At 48.6% G+C, this 16313-nt stretch overlaps 1 protein-coding gene across 1 annotated transcript in view; it reads left to right on the top strand.

Moving 5' to 3' along the window:
* LOC126944512 (nodal modulator 1) overlaps nucleotides 1-2076 on the top strand; it is a 63113-nt gene extending 61037 nt beyond the window's left edge. Inside the window, exons 30-31 of the mRNA XM_050774064.1 lie at nucleotides 918-1010; nucleotides 1424-2076. Of these exons, the coding sequence (XP_050630021.1) occupies nucleotides 918-1010; nucleotides 1424-1555 (225 nt within the window). The 3' untranslated portion in view covers nucleotides 1556-2076. The remainder of the gene's footprint in view (nucleotides 1-917; nucleotides 1011-1423) is intronic.
* The last annotated feature ends 14237 nt before the right edge of the window (nucleotides 2077-16313 follow it).

Genomic DNA, 16313 nt, shown 5'->3' with positions numbered 1-16313 from the left:
TCACTTGATGCTTTAGAACCCAGCATTTCAGGGGCTTTAGCAAGATGGAAATTTCTGTCTCATGTCAAGTATCCAGGAGTGACGAGTGCAGAGATAGTCTGGTAGCTCCAAGGCGTCAGGGCACCCATGCCCCTTCTGTCTCATTGTGCCGTTCCAGTGCATTGCTTTTCTCCAAAATGGGGCAATTGGCCAAATGCTGCCCACCCAGCAAAAGGGAGGGCACACCACTTCTCCTCTAGGGTCCAGCCAGGGTGTGGCACTTACTGCTTCTGTTCCTGTACCATTGGCCACAATTTAGTTCCAGAGCTGTGCCTGGCTGCAGGGGAGGCTTGGAAAGGTAGTCTGTATTCTCAGTGGCCCAGATAAAAGTTGGGGGTTCTCTTTGGAGAAAGGGAGAATGGCAACAGGGATGCTGGTAGCAGTGCCTGCTTTGCTTCCTCACTAGGTCGTACTGGCTGGGAATAGCTGCCCCTCACTGTGTGCCTTGGGCCTAGAACAGTAGGTTCTTGATACATCCTTGTGGGACTAAGTCCCTGCAAGTTGCTGGGACTCAACAAACTGAGACCCAGTTGCTTTTCAACCACCAAGACTCCCTGATAGCTGCATCTTTTCATTCCCTCGGTTTGGAGGAACGTTCAGAGGCTGAGGAATGCCTTGTCATTGGAATCTCTTTGTCCCTGAGTTTCAGAAGCAAATAGAGTGAGAGTTTGGGCAGAAGAGGATTCATGGGAAAACATATCCAAATCACTTTGGTTTCTTCCTTTGGATAGAAAGAATTTGGATCATGAGGGCCCCTGGGTGTCCTCGGGTGGCCACTTTGGAAGGCTGGGTGGGTGGTGGCTGTGATACTGTGGAAGATGGATGATGGACAAGCGTGCGGCCTTGGTGAGGAGTGACAGGGCTCTCGGTGTTTGCAGAGGAAGCTGCCTGAACAGGACATCGCACAAGGATCCTACATTGCCCTGCCACTGACGCTGCTGGTTCTGCTGGCCGGTTACAACCATGACAAGGTAGGAAATGCAGAGGCCTCAGGAGACGGCAGGCGTGTCAGGGAGAGCGAGTCCTCACAGCTGCAGGAGTGATAGCAGGGGGATATCCAGGGTCACAGAAAACACATTTCAGGGTCGGGAGGGCCCCTGAAGGCCTCAAGTCCACTCTTAGGTCTCCTTTCAAGGCTGTAAACTTCTGTAACATCTCCTAATCCTTAAACCTGGAACACCTCTAGGGACATGTTGGTCCCAGAGAGAGGCCAGCCCATCCCTAGTACAGCGGCCTGCCTCGTTTGAACTGAAACCCACCCATTAGCACATGGCAGCTGCTGCTCATGTCTGAAGAAGGTGTGTTGAGAAGTGAGGCTCCGCTGTTCGTCTGGCAGAAGCCTCCTCTTTGTACCCCTCTCTCTCACACGTTCTCTCTTTTCCAGCTCATTCCTTTGCTGCTGCAGTTAACAAGCCGGCTGCAGGGAGTCCGCGCGCTCGGTCAGGCAGCCTCTGACAATAGCGGCCCAGAAGATGCAAAGAGACAAGCCAAGAAACAGAAGACAAGGCGGACGTGAGGAGGAAGGGGCAGTTGCAGTCTCACTTGGGACAGGCCACAGCCAGGGGTCCGGCTGCCACCTGCCCATGGGATAAAGCCAAAAGCATGCGTCAGCTAACTTCAGCCTGTGCTGCTGGCCCCATGCCCCGTGTCCCGCATCACTGTGGCATCCTGCACCCATCCTCACCCCTCCATATGGCCCCTCGTGCAATGCAATGAATGGACCCTCCTGTCACTCTGCTGAACAGAATTTATTTTCTGAGTCAAATATAATTTATTATTTTTGTCAAAGAAGTATTTAAGCTGTGCTGTGGTGTGAGAATGTCATTCTTGATCTTCAGCCTTCGTTTGCAAGAAGAGTTCCAGTTAACATGGTGTTTGGGTCCATGATGAGGTACCCTAGGAATTTATCTGTTTTCTTCACTTCCCTTTGCATCTGAGATCCCTGCTGGAAACCACAGCACCCTGTATCCACTATTAGGAGGCTATGTTAGGAGGTAAAAATCAATAAAATGGCCCATTCATTTGTGTTGTAGCTCATCTCAGATGTATTTCTTGGATGGCATGCGCGTAACCCCCGGGGTCTTCAGTTAAGCCACATGTAGAGCAAGTCAGAGTCTTGAGTGAAGCTGACTAGGGCAAGACAAACACCAGCTCAGTCGACATAATCCCAGCTGCTTTTGGCCTCAGTGATAGAGAAATCGGAGATAGTGGGGATTGTGGCAAATTGAAGTGTTCCCACCACGTCTAAAGGAAGCTTAGGTACTCAACTCTGGCTCACCCCTGCTGCGCAGAAATGTGCGTTCACTTTTCTAGAGAAGCCAGAAAAAGATTTCTATGAAGTTTTCCCAATTTTAAACATTAGCCACAAATGCAGTGTTTTAAAAATAACTACACACTTTGGCCAAACAAAATGCCTACGTCGGCCGGGTGAGGCTTAAAGGTTGCCGGCTTGCCTGAGAGATCCAGAGGAAGTCACAGCATTTTAACAGCATGAACTTAATCCTTGCAGGAAGTCATTAAGTTAATTAGGTGATACTGAAGGAGGGGACACAGCCATGCATCCAACATTTATTGGGTGCCGCATAGGACAGGCATGGGTATGTGAGGATGAGTAGAGTAGACAACACTCTACAGCAAGCTGGAAGAGGCCAGGGGGCTCCATCTGCCTTGTTCTTTGTACCCCAATGCTTGGCACGTGGTGGGCATTCAGTAAGGAATGAATGAACGCATGCACACAGGAACGAATAGATGGGCACACAGCGCGTGCCCTCACAGCACATGGCCCATCACTGGGTAGAAGGCAAGTCAGTAAGTAGACAGGGGTAATGCAGTGAGCCGAGGACCTCCAGGTGGAGGAACATGGGGGCCCCAGGAGCACAGAGCAGAGTTCTCATCCCACCGGAGAGCTCAGGGAGCTTTCTGGATATGATGCGTGAGCAGAGTCCAAAAGGACGAAGCACGGAGAGAGGGAAAACAAGGCGGAAGTTCTTGTTAGGTGCCACTACCACCGCAGAGGGTCAGCTTGGGGGACTCCGTGGCTCTTGGGGGCCAACCGCAGAGCTGCCCTCTTCCCACCTATCAGCTAGCTTGGTGTTGGCACCGTGGAAGGAAAGTGAACAGTGTTGAAGATCTGGGACAGATGTGGTATTAATACAGAATCCTTTTCTTGGAGTGTTTTCCAACTCTTATTCCAAGTGGACTCCCAGAAACATCCCTTTTGAATGTTAATGGGATTTTTATTGACGGGGTGTAAAGGTTAAGAGCTTGTGAAAGATACCATTAAGTGTCAATACACTCCATCCAGTTCCGGAGGCTGCCAGTAAGTGGCAGGCTTTCCCCATCGCTGGCTGCAGGTCTCCCTTGGCCTTGGTGGAACTTGTGTGGGTCATTCTCAGTCCATTTGAAAGTTGGGCCTGTTTGGTTGTACGTAATTTTCTGTTCATCATTTTTCTGGCAATCTCAGGACAGAACTCCTCTGATCCTCCTGTGAGAAGTAAACAATGTTATTAGATTTTTTTTTTTTTTTTTGAGACGGAGTTTTGCTCTTGTGGCCCAGGCTGGAGCTCAGTAGGGTGATCTCAGCTCACTGCAACCTCTGCCTCCCGGTTTCAAGCGATTTCCTGCCTCAGCCTCCCGAGTAGCTGGGATTACAGGTGCCCACCACCATGCCCAGCTAATTTTTTTGTATTTTTAGTAGAGACTGGGTTTCACCATATTGTCCAGGCTGGTCTTGAACTCCTTACCTCAGGTGATCCACCAACCTCAGCCTCCCAAAGTGCTGGGATTATAGGTGAGAGCTACCGCACCCGGCCTGTTATTAGATTTGGAATGGGACAAAAGTCATATGAGAGACTTGTTTGCTGAGGAATTTAAAAAAAAAATGGTCTAAGATGGCGGGTTCTTGGGGAACTCTGTTCTGTCCACATTTTTGCCTATTAAAGTGGCCATAAAAACAACCATAAATCCTTGATGAGGAGCTTTAGGGCAGTGCCATTCTTTTTAAATTAAAAACTATTTTATTTTTTTGTAGAGACGGTCTCGGCTATGTTGACCAGGCTGGTCTTGAACTCTTGGCCTTAAGTGATCCTTCTGCCTCAAAGTGCTGAGATGATAGGCATGAGTCACCATACTTGGCCAGGGCAGTGCCATTCTAAGGCAATGGCTTCACTTCAGTTTTCTGGGGTTACAGCAGATGGGAAGGGCCGAAGGTGGCATGAGAACGTATGTGTGTGTGTGTGTTTGTGTGTGTGTGTGTATGTGCATGTGTGTGTGGAAGGATTGGTGAGATGACTGGAGGAAGAGGCAGTCCTTGTGCTTAACTCTCATGGCCTAAATAGCGAGAAACAAAGATTCAGGAAATAAGGAAAAAACAAATGAGTGATTGCCTCTCTGGATCAAGCACACCAGCAGGCACAACCAGCCTTTCTTGAGCTACTGTGTGCCAGGCACCATGGCGCACCCTTGCATGCATGTGGACGCTTCATGAGTTCATGAAGCAGGTATACTTCCAGCCCCATTTTTCAGAGAAAGAAACTGAGGCTGAACAATCTGGCAGCTGTCAGGTGGCAGAGCAGGGGTTTGAACCCAGGTCCAAGAGTTCTTAACCACTATGTTTTCCGGCCCTTGATGTATGAAATGAGATGATGTAGTCATGTGCCAGCTTGTCTAGGGATGACTCAGAGGTTTAGAGATGGATGTCACATGGATGTCATACAGGAGAGGCAGGCATAAGCTGTAGTAAAGTTAGGAAAGGCACAGTGACGTGGAGCAGTGTGTGCAGTGGACAGGTTCATGGCTGGGGGCGAGAATGGTGGAGGACTTTTGATTATTTCATCAGTGTTGTTTCTGTAACCAAAGAGCTGCATGACCAGACCCTGAGATCTAGTTCCTTAGTAGGAATAATTATTAGGCACAATTCCCTTTACTTAAAAGCTGGGGCCACCCTGAAGTATGAGTTGGAAAGAGTTTGGGGGATAATGTTTGCTTGGTTGCCTTCTGTTTAGGCTGATGTTCAGTGGGGGTCAAGGGCTGTGTGTCCAATCCCTGGCATGTGGGGGGTGTTTGTAGTACATAGCCAGCCTCAGGATGGCCCCCAGGGATCCACACTGCCTTTTTATATGGCCCCCTGCCACACTGAATCAGGCTGGCTTTGGGCAACCAGTGGGAAGTGGCGGAAGTGAGTGATGATGTGTGACTTCTCGGGCTAGGTCATCACAGGCATTGCACTTTGGCTCTCGGGAAGCCAACTGCCTTGTGTGAGGGTGCTCAGGCAGTCTCGTGGGGAGGGGTGAGTCCCCTGGCCCCCAGCCTGTACAGCTTGCACATGAGCCAGCTTGGAAGCGAATTTCCCAGCCCCGGTCAAGCCTTCTGATGAGTGCAGCTCCAGTTGACATCCGATTTCCACCACTCAAGAGACCCCAGGTCAGTGCTGCCCAGCTGAGCTCTTCCCGGGTTCTTTATTTCCCTCTAAAATGAGCTGTTTTAATTTTAGAAAACTTAAAAACATAGTGACAGTGAAGCACGGATATGCCTTACACACAGTCCCAAGTCAGTACTGACTTCAAGCTACGTCCTCTCTTTCCAAGAAAGAGAAAGCAGAGAACAAAGTTCAATCTACAGTGTCTTCCCAAATTCTTGACCCACAGGATCTGCGAATGTGTTCTATGACTGTATTAAGCCTCTAAGTTTGGGAGTAACTTATGCAACATTAGGCAAATGGAATAGTGCTCAATAAATGTCTGTCACATGAATCGGCAGTGACCATGGATGCATTTCTAGTTGTGTATTAGTTAAGGCTCTTTTGGTTTCAAGTAACAGAAATCCACCTCCAACTAGCTTGAGCAAAATGGGACATTTCTCTGATCAAGTAACGGAGAAATCCAGGAGTGTCTGGCTTCGTGCATAGCTGGACCCAGGCTCAATTTCCACCTCCTGACTCTGCTTCCCTTGGTTCCAACTCTTTCAGGAATCAGCATTCCGAAAGACCACGCTGCTAGAAACAGACAGGCCCATCCTTTCAGCCGGGTCCAGGACTGTTTGCTCAGTCACTGCTCTCAGAGGCAGGGGCAGAGGCAGATGCCGGGCACACATCCACAGAAGTGGAGATGGCAGGGAACTGAGAGTGGAGTGTTGGAAAGCTGGCTTTTGCCTATGGGTTCTGCTTCTGACATCATCCGGCAATGTCGGGCTTTACATTGGCCCCATCTGCAGACCCAGCAGAAGGACAGCTTCCATCCCACCGCATCACATGCCAGTCCTGGGACAGGGAAATGACTTATGGGCAACCTTTCCAGAATCACCGGGGCCTGGCCACACATGAGCCACGCCCATGCTTATGTGACAGACGGCCCCTGTGCCTGGGGTGCTGTATTACCCAGGGGAACAAGTGGTCCTGGGTGGGCAAAAGCAACAGAAGAGAAGTCAGCTCCACTTCCTTCCAAAACCTGATGAGAAGGCCTGGTCAAAATCACCCTCCAGGCCCAGTGTGGTGGCTCACACCTGTAATCCCAGCACTTTGGGAGGCTGAGGCGGGCGGATCATGAGGTCAAGAGATCGAGACCATCCTGGCCAACGTGCTAAAACCCTGTCTCTACTAAAAATACAAAAATTAGCTGGGCGTGGTGGCAGGTGCCTGTAGTCCCAGCTACTTGGGAGGCTGAGGCATGAGAATTGCTTGAACTGGGGAGGCAGAGATTGCAGTGAGCCAAGATCGCACCATTGCACTCTAGCCTGGCGACCGAGTAAGACCAAAAATTAAAAAAATCACCCTCCATTTTTGGCTTTCTCTTTCGTTAGCAAAATGAACCTGATTTTCTGACCATGACCATGAAATGCCTAGAGAAAGGAGACATTCATTTTCCAGTGGGCCTACTGTGTGCTGGGGTGGCGAGACTCTTCCTGCCCTGGAACTTGCTGAGGTTGGGGAAGATATGATATGGCTGGCTTCCTTGTACTTTTTCACTGGGGGCGGGTGTTTATGCTTCGTGATACAATGGTGGGATCTTGGTTGGAATATGAACTTTTTTTTTGAGATGAAGTCATGTTCTGTTCCTCAGGCTGGAGTACAGTGGCACCATCACAGCTCACTGCAGCCTTGATCTCCCGGGTCAAGGGATCATGGTGCCTCAGCCTGCTTTGTAGCTGGGACTACAGGAGTGCACCACCACGCCTGGCTAATTTTTTTTTTTTTTTTTAATCTTTGTAGAGATGAGCTCTCACTAGGTTGCCCAGGCTGGTCTTGAACTCCTGAGCTCAAGCAGTCCTCCCACCTGCCTCCCTAAGTGTTGGGATTACAGGCAAGAGCCACCATGCCCAGCCAGGATCACAGACATTTAAATTTCACCCCTTCTACTAGAAATTTAAATGTCTGTGATCCTGGGGTTGTTTAAGGTGTCACCCATCTACATATTCTTTTGGATGCACAATATTTCACTGTGTGAATGGAACAGCAGCCCTTCTTACGTGTGCTTTTTGGAATCTGAAGATTTTGTAAGATAAGATGAATGCACTGGAACAAGTGATCCTCAATTCTGTGCAGAGTCTGTGCCTCTGGAGACTGGCGGCTGCCCCTCCCTGTCTAGTCTTGCAAGAGAGGCAGCTGGCAAGAGGACAGAAGCCGGCAGCTGCTGTATTTTCATCCCGTTTCTGCTCTTGGAGCTGAGGGGGAGAGGTGGCTAGCAGCCGCTCAGTGATCAAACTTGCAGCCTGCCTCTCTTGCTTCGTTTTCATGGACTGGAGTGGGCCTGGGTGTGGAGAAAGAACATTTTGCTTCTTGCCTCTCAGAGTTTCAAGAATGCCTCACCTGAGTGGCGACTGGTACTCTGCATGCATTCATGGAATGAGTAATTATGACAGCGGTGAACTCCTCACTGTGAACTAATTACACAGATGATGTTCAAGACTTAGACTGGGCTACCGCAGGGGTTAGCAAACTATGGCCCACTGTTTTTGTTTTATAAATAAAGTGTTACGAGCACACAGCCATGCCCATTCATTTGCAGATTATGGCTGCTTTTACCTGGCAGTGCCAGAGGTAAGTAGTTGTGGCAAAGACCAGGTGGCCTAGAAAGCCTAAAATACTTACTATCTGGGCCTTTACAGAAAACGTTTTGTTGTTATTGTTGTTTTTGAGATGGCGTCTTGCTTTGTCACCCAAGCTGGAGTGCAGTGGTGTGATCTCAGCTCACTGCAACCTCCGCCTCTTGGGTTCAAATGATAATCATACCTCAGCCTCCCTAGTAGCTGGGATTATAGGTGACTGCCCCCACGCCTGGCTAATTTTTGCATTTTTAGTAGAGACAGGGCTTCACCATGTTGGCCAGGCTGGTCTCAAACCCTGACATCAGATGATCTGCTCACCTCAGCCTCCCAAAGTGCTGGGATTACAGGCCTGAGCCACCACACCCAGCCCAGAAAACATTTTCTAACCTCTTGTCTAGTGGGTGCTTTGTAAAGTTTAGTTTTAGGGGGGGCATCATTCATTCATTCAACGAGTATTAACTGAGCATCGCCCCTGCGCTGGATGCTGCTTGGCGTACTGGGGGTTTAGTGGTGTGAGAGAGACCGGGCCTCAGCTCTTAGGAGCACAGTGCTGATGGAGGAGTAACGGTGATCACGCACGTTAGAAGTTATTGGATAATGCCAGGTGTTACGAAAAAAAGAAGCAGAACAAGGCAATGTGACAGAGGATGATTGATGTCATGGAAGGTCTCTCTGAGGAGGCAGCATTTGAGCTGAGACCTGAGGAGGGGAAGGGCCAGTTATGCAGAGATCTGGGAGAAGAGCTGCCCAGGCAGAGGGGATTGTAATTGCAAAGGGCCTGAGGAGGAAATGAGCTCTGTGAGTTTTAGGAATAGCAGAGAGGCCAGGGTGGCCAGAGCCAAGTGATTGAGAGGAAGAGATGAGAAAGATGGCAGGGACCGGGTCATGTGGAGGCCCTGGAAAGGAGTTTAGATTTTATTCTAATTGCAATGGAAGGCATTGGAGGGTTTAAGTAGGGAAAGGGGAGTGATCCGATGTATGTTTTTAAATAATCGCTTCTTTAAATTTTGAGGAGATTGGATTATTGGGAAGCAAGAATGAAGGTAGAGACAGAAGCAAGGAGGATGTTGCGTTGGTTTAGGCAAAAGACAGCAATGGCTTGGATTAGGGTGATGGAAGTGACAGTGGCAGGACGTGGTGAGCTTGGGGCTACGCTTCAGAGATCGAGCAGAAAGGTCTTGCTGATGTATTTAATACAGGAGGTGAGGGAAGGGAGGAATCAATGATAAGTCAATCTTTTGTTTCTGGCTGAACCACTGAGACGGGTAGGGAAATTGAGAGTTCTGTTTTGGCCATCATGAGTTTGAGATGCTTATCAGACACCTGAGTCTGCAGCCTGGGTGAGAAATCACGGCTGGAGATGAGACGTGGTGAGCTGGGAGTGTTTTTGGATGACAGATGAAGCCACAGGATTGAATAATAGGTGTCCTTCTGAAGACTGAGAAGAAGAGAGGGCTGGGGGCCAAGCCTTGGGACAGTGCAACCTTCAGATGATGGGCAGGGAGGGCCCTGCTCAAGAGACGGAGAGGAATTGACCAGTGAGGTAGGGGGAAGTCCAGGAGAGGATGGTGCAGTGAATACCTAATGTTTTACTCATTCACTGGTAAATGAATGGGTGGATGGATGGATGGATGAATGGATGGATGAATGCATGACTATTCCTTAATAATACAGTTGGCCATGGTCCATCCATATGACTCCTACGGACACCATGTTACCATTTCACACTTGTCTTCTATTTAGGAGAAACCAGACGAAACTGCCATCTTATATATAGGTCGAAAATGGCTTCCATAACCAACCACCTCACATGCTTACGGAAGTTCATCAAGTAGTGGATGGCGGTGGGGGGTGGGAGGTTTACAGGTTGGTAAAGGAGGCAAGGCTAGAGTGATCCATGTGGCAGTGGATTAGAGTGGCAGGCATCAGTGTGAACACATGTTTAGCTCAGTATAGATACAGATGGCTGCATAGAGAAATATTTATAGATATGTTACTAATCCTGGCTGTCAGCGAAGAGAGCCTAGAAGCAAGGACACCCCAGTAGCAACAAACCTCTAGTGCCCAGGTCTGTGTTCTCCATTAAATACCATTCTCCCATAAAAGGAACCAGACTTCTTGAACGAATGTCGATCCTGGGAGACTGAGGGAGGAAATAGTTAAGAAGAACCTGAAGCATCTTGTAGGGTCACAGGGTGAGGAGGCACTAAATGAAACAAAATGAAACTGCTGCAGTGATGAGCATCTCAGAGGGACACAGGAGCCAATGAAAAAGCTCCCGGGATCAAAGCCAGAACAATTTGAGCCCCCAAAAAGTAGTATTAGAGTAGAACTCAAAGAATGAAATAAATACCCATGATTCCATACTGATATAAATGATCAGATAAATAAGAGAGAAGAGACAAATCTCCCAGTCAGAAGAATTCCAGATTATTAATTAATTAATTAATTATTTTTTTTACACAAGGTCCTGCTCTGTTGCCCAGGTTGGAGTGAAGTGATATGATCTCGGCTTACTGCAACCTCCACCTCCCAGGTTCAAGTGATTCTCGTGCCTCAGCCTCCTGAGTCCCTGGGATCACAGGCACGCACTGCCACGCGTGGCTAATTTTTTGTATTTTTAGAGACAGGGTTTCACCATGTTGACCAGGCTGGTCTCAAACTCCTGACCTCAGGTGATCACCCTCCTCAGCCTCCCATTCAAGTGCTGGGATTACAGGTGTGAGCCACTGTGCCCGGCCCCAGGTAATTTATATAGCTATTCCATCCTCACAGAGATGGAGTGGACTCCCCACATCCTACGTGTGGGCCGTGCATAGTGACTCTCTTCCAAACAGTACAGTGTGAAAAAAGAGGAGAGAGTAACTTTACAGTGGAGAACACAGACACTACCTCAGCCAGGTGATCAAAGTCAACATCAATAGTGGCAAGTCATCTTGAGAGAATGCGTGCCTGATACAGAGTGCTGAGAATGATTCTTAAGCTCTGTGGTCCTCCTCCTCGAAACACACACAAGCCAAGACTAAGGATGAGAAAAGCATCTGCCAAATCCCAGTTGAGGAACATTCTACAAAATACCTGATCAGCACTTCTCAAAATGCTCCATGTGGTACCCTGAACAGAAAAAGAACATTAAGCAAAAACTAAGGCAATCGGAGTGGCCGGGCGTGGTGGCTCACGCCTGTAACCCTAGCACTTTGGGAGGTCGAGGCAGGCGGATGGCTTGAGCCCAGGAGTTCAAGACCAGCCTGGGCAACATGGTGAAACCCCATCTCTACAAAAAATATAAAAAATTATCCAGGCTTGTGGTGTGCACCTGTAGTCCTAGCTACTCAGGAGGCTGAGATGGGAGGATCAGTTGAGCCTGGGAAGTCAAGGCTGCAAGTGAGCATGATCATGCCACTGTATACCAGCATGGGCAATGAGAGGGAGACCCTGTCTCAAAACACAAACAAACAAATAAAACAAATTATCTGGGGATGGTGGCATGCACCTGTATTTCCAGCTACTTGGGAGGCTGAGATGGAGGATCGCTTGAGCCTGGGGAGGATGAGGCTGCGGTGAACTGTGGTTACCCCACTGCACTCCAGCCTGGGTGACGGAGCAAGACCCTGTCTCAAAAAAAAAAAAAAAAAAGGCATGGACTTTAGTTCATAATGCATCAAGCTGTGGGATACGTGGAAACTCTTTGTACTGCTTTCACCATTTTTCTAAAACTGTTCTAAAATAAAAAGTTTACTTAAACATTTATTAAAAAAAAACAAAAACAGTTGAGTTCCAACAGTGTCATATACTCAACTTGGCACATCATTTTCCTGGTTTGGTTTGTGGGCATGAATGTGTATTGGGCTGTCTAAACCTCGGTTGACCGACCTTCACCGTAGCCAATGACCCAGGTTCACAGACAAAAGGCCCAGGTTATGGTTATGTCCAGTGGCCATAAAATACCCCAGCATTGAGATTGCACTCCTTGGTGTACCCAAAAAAGCCAAGGAATAGGACGGACAGGGGGTGGCAAACTACTGCCCACTGCCCAACTCTGGCCAGCTATCTGTTTTATAAATAAAGTTTTATTGGAACACAGTCACACCCATGCATTTATTATCATCCATGACTACATTTGCATGACAATGGCAGGGTCAAGTAGTTGCACCAGAGATCGTGTGGCCCACAAAATATTTATTATCTGGCACTTTACAGAAAAAGCTGGTCAACCTCCAGGACAGTGGACACAGTTCTGCCATCATCCCAACCCTTAGCAAGAAGGGAAAGGAATGCCCATCAAGGCACAAGTTTTGTTGTTGTTGTTGTTTGTTTGTTTTTGAGATGGAGTTTCACTCTTGTCGCCCAGGCTGGAGTGCAATGGCGCGATCTCGGCTCACTGCAACCTCCGCCTCCTGGGTTCAAGCGATTCTCCTGCCTTAATCTCCCGAGTAGCTGGGATTACAGGCACGCACCACCACACCCAGCAAATTTTTGGATTTTTAGTAGAGACGGGGTTTCACCATGTTGGCCAGTTTGGTCTCGAACTCCTAACCTCAGGTGATCCACCTGCCTTTGCCTCCCAAAGTGCTGGGATTACAGGTGTGAGCCACTGTGCCTGGCCACAAGTTGGTCTTTTAACAACAGAGCACACAGCTGGACAAAGCCTAATGCTCTCTTCTTCAAGGCCGAGGTGGGTCATTAATATTGAACATTTACAACCTACTTGCTCCAGGTGATTCAGTTTAATTTCTGCCGTCTCTTGTAACAGGGCTCCCACATGCAGGAGTTGGGGCTGTGTGTCTGCCTCAGCTTTCTGAGGCCCCACAGCGTATTGATTCTGCGAAATGTACCTTTCTTTGAAAAGAGCGTCTCTTGACATGACAGGAGATCACACATCGCTTGTTTTCTGTCCCTTTCATTCCCCTCTGAACATGATAAAATCATGATCCAGCGTCGCCGAGGGACCTTAGCGTCTCTTGGAAAGTAGGACTTGCCTTCTTTTTTAATCTCTGTCAAGCCAGTGAGGCCAAGTGGAAAATTTTTAGCAGCTTTGGAGCCAGACAGATCAGAGTGCGAGTTCTGCCCGTTGTTGACTGGACCGTGTGACACTGGGAGAGCTGCCTAGTGTCTATGAGACTGAGGCTGTTGGGCAGGAAAATGGGGGTGGTCCCAGCATTATGGGGCGGTTGTGAGAATTCAGTGCAATGATGCAGTGCTCCCAGAACAGCTGGTCTGGAGCTTGGCTCATGGGACTGCCCCTTCACAGAGGCAGCGTGGACATTCCACTGGTATCCACTGTTTGGTCACAGTGTCTGTTCTGATTGGTCAGTGCTCCCCCATGTCAAGAGTTCAATGTTTTGAAAATCATCCCTGCCAAGAGGTGAAGTCCCCCTTCCCCTGAGGTCCACACTGGCATAGCTGCTTTTGGAGCCTCACCTGCTGTGAGCTCACAGCTGTCCTTCTCTAGAGAATCATCCTCAGATGGGAGCCATGTTGCCTGGGATGGGATGCCATGTCCAGTAATGGCCCAGTGATTAACCGATACAGCAACAGGAGCGGCTGGTCCCTGCCCCACGGTGCAGACGATCCTGTGGTGTGCTCTCTGCTGCTCATGGGATAGGTCAAGGTGGGAATTTAAGGGACCACATTCTCACTCTGCTCTGTCCCCTTCTGCATCCTGTAGCTCTCACCGCCCTTATCCTGAAAGTCCCTTTAAAAAAAAACCAAAAAAACACAAAATAACAAAAACAAAACAAAACACATCCACCCAAGTCCCCGTCTTCAGCTCTGCCTCTAGGAAAGCTGGCAGAAGGCCACCAGTCTCAGCTGTTACAGATACAGATCTTTCCGCATTTCCAGGACTGAGGTCGATCCCTGGGGACCCGGTGAGGCGGTATCTGAGGGGCCATGAAGCTGGCTTGTTGGGGTCTACAGGTAGGCAGGGACTGGTGGGGATGTGACTCAAAGATTTTTATCAAATATCTTTATCCCCTGACACATGCAAAAAAAAAAAAAAAAAAAAAAAAAAAAAAAAATCAGACTCCAGGGTTTCCTCCATGCTACACTGTGGCCCCATTGTTTGTTGTGCTATCAGCAGAAGTTGAGTTTGCAAGGAAATGTACACATGTATGTGATGTGTGAATGTAACTATCTGTGTGCATGTGCATTTGTGTGTGTGTGTGTGTGTGTGTGTGTGTGGTGAAGATGTGAGCCCCACTTCTGGCCTAGTGCCCCTGCCCAGGCTGGCTCTGCCCTCCTGCTGCTCTGGGCCCCTCAGGCAGTGACTACCTGGTACATAGGGAAGGCATCAGGATCCCTTATTCATGGGGACTGTAGACTGTCTCCATCATATTGGGCCTTTTCGCCTCTTGGACATGACTTGGCCTCTGCTGGCTTTAAGGGACTGCCAGAGATGCCATCTGCTCTGGGAAATGTTCTCAGCCTGGGCACAGCCCACTGACCACTGCCTGCTTGTCTGGGACTTCTCTGTCCGGGAAAACAGCCCAGCCTGACCTGAGATGGGCATGGAGCCATATTTTGGGAAAGACTCTTTGGGGGTCAACTTGGTTTCTGGACCTGGTTCTGATTTAAGTTGCAGGAGACAGTGAGCCAGTTACTGCCCACTGGCTCCATCCTAAGCCTTCTAGAGGAGAGCTAGCCTCCTCCTAGGGTTGCCCAGGCTGGACCACTTCTGTCTGGGTGATGGGTTGGGAGAAAGATGTTAATATTTGGAGCAGGGTTATATTCGTCAGCACTCCCGTTTACAAACATTAGAAAACCAGCTCAAACTAGTGATAAAAGAAAACCTCAGCCGAATTCAATTTAAAGTAGTTTAATTGAGCAACGAACGATTCACGAATTGGGCAGACCCCAGAATCACAGCAGATTCATAGACACTGCAGCACAGCCACATGGTGGAAGAAGGTTTATGGACAAAAGAAGGGAAATGATCTACAGAAATCAGAAGCGAAGTACAGAATGGCTGGATTGTTACAAGTTGGCATTTGCCTTATTTGAGTACAGTTTGAACACTCAGCAGTATATGAGTGGTTGAACTACGGCCTCTGGGATTGGCCAAGACTCAGCTATTGTTACAGGAGCATACTCCTAAGTTAGGTTTTCAATCTTGTCTACCTATTAAGCTAGGTTGCAGTTTGTCCACAAGGACGCAACTATAGAAGTATGGAGTCCCACTCAGGCCATATTTAGTTCACTTTAACACTAGCTTCAGCAACTGTCTCTCAGAAACCAGGGCAGGGCAGGGATGCAACTGGGCTGTAGGAAAGTTGAATTCATTGACTGTCTCTTCCCCATCTTAGATGCAGTGCTAAGGGCTTTATAGCAATTTTCTCATTCAATTCTCAAAACAAACTGACGAGGAAATGGTCTGAGAGTAGTTAGGCAGCTTCTCAAGGTCACACAGATGGTAAATGTCATCACTGGGACTTGAACTCAAGTCCTTCTGACTCTCACGTCTGTGCAACATGTCATCTCAGCCACTTTAGCCACTGTATACATGGATTAGGGTTGGCTAAACGGCTGTAACAAATAGACCCAACTCTAATGGTGCACATATGTACAATAGGGGTTTATTTATTACTTATGATATAGTTCAGGGTGGTCCCAGGTGAATAAGGATGGGTAGGTCTGCATTTTTAATAGTCATTTGGGTCTCTGCTCAGGCTCCTAGCATCTCTGCCACCTTCCCCGTGTGGCTTCCAAGGTCACCTTGGAGACAGAACTTGGTGGAAAACATGTGGTAGGATTTTTTTTTTTTTTTTTTTCGAGATGGATTCTCATTCCATTGCCCAGGCTGGAGTGCAGTCGCGTGATCTCAGCTCACTGTAACCTCTGCCTCCCAGGTTCAAGCAATTCTCCTGTCTCAGCCTCCCAAGTAGCTGGGACTACAGGCACCTGCCATCATGCCCAGCTAATTTTTCTATTTTTAGTAGAAATGAGGTTTCACCTTGTTGGTCAGGTTGGTCTCGAACTCCTGACCTCAGGTGATCCACCCACCTCGGCCTCCCAAAGTGCTGGGAATACAGGCGTGACCCACCATGCCTGGCCATGTGGTAGGATTTTATGGGCCAGACAGGAAGTGTTGCATTGCATCTGGTCTCTTTCTATTGAGTTGAACCCAGTCCTGTGGCTCCCCCTACTTGCAAGGACTCCGAAATGTCTGGCCAAGGTGTATCTCCAGGAAAAGGAAAGGACCAAATTTGAGAGGCAGCCCGCCGTCTCCAACACAC

This window comes from Macaca thibetana, chromosome 20 (genome assembly GCF_024542745.1).
Source record: "Macaca thibetana thibetana isolate TM-01 chromosome 20, ASM2454274v1, whole genome shotgun sequence".
Taxonomy (NCBI): Eukaryota; Metazoa; Chordata; class Mammalia; order Primates; family Cercopithecidae; genus Macaca; species Macaca thibetana.
Note: the sequence above shows the minus strand (reverse complement) of the source record. Positions and strands in the feature narration are given on the sequence as shown.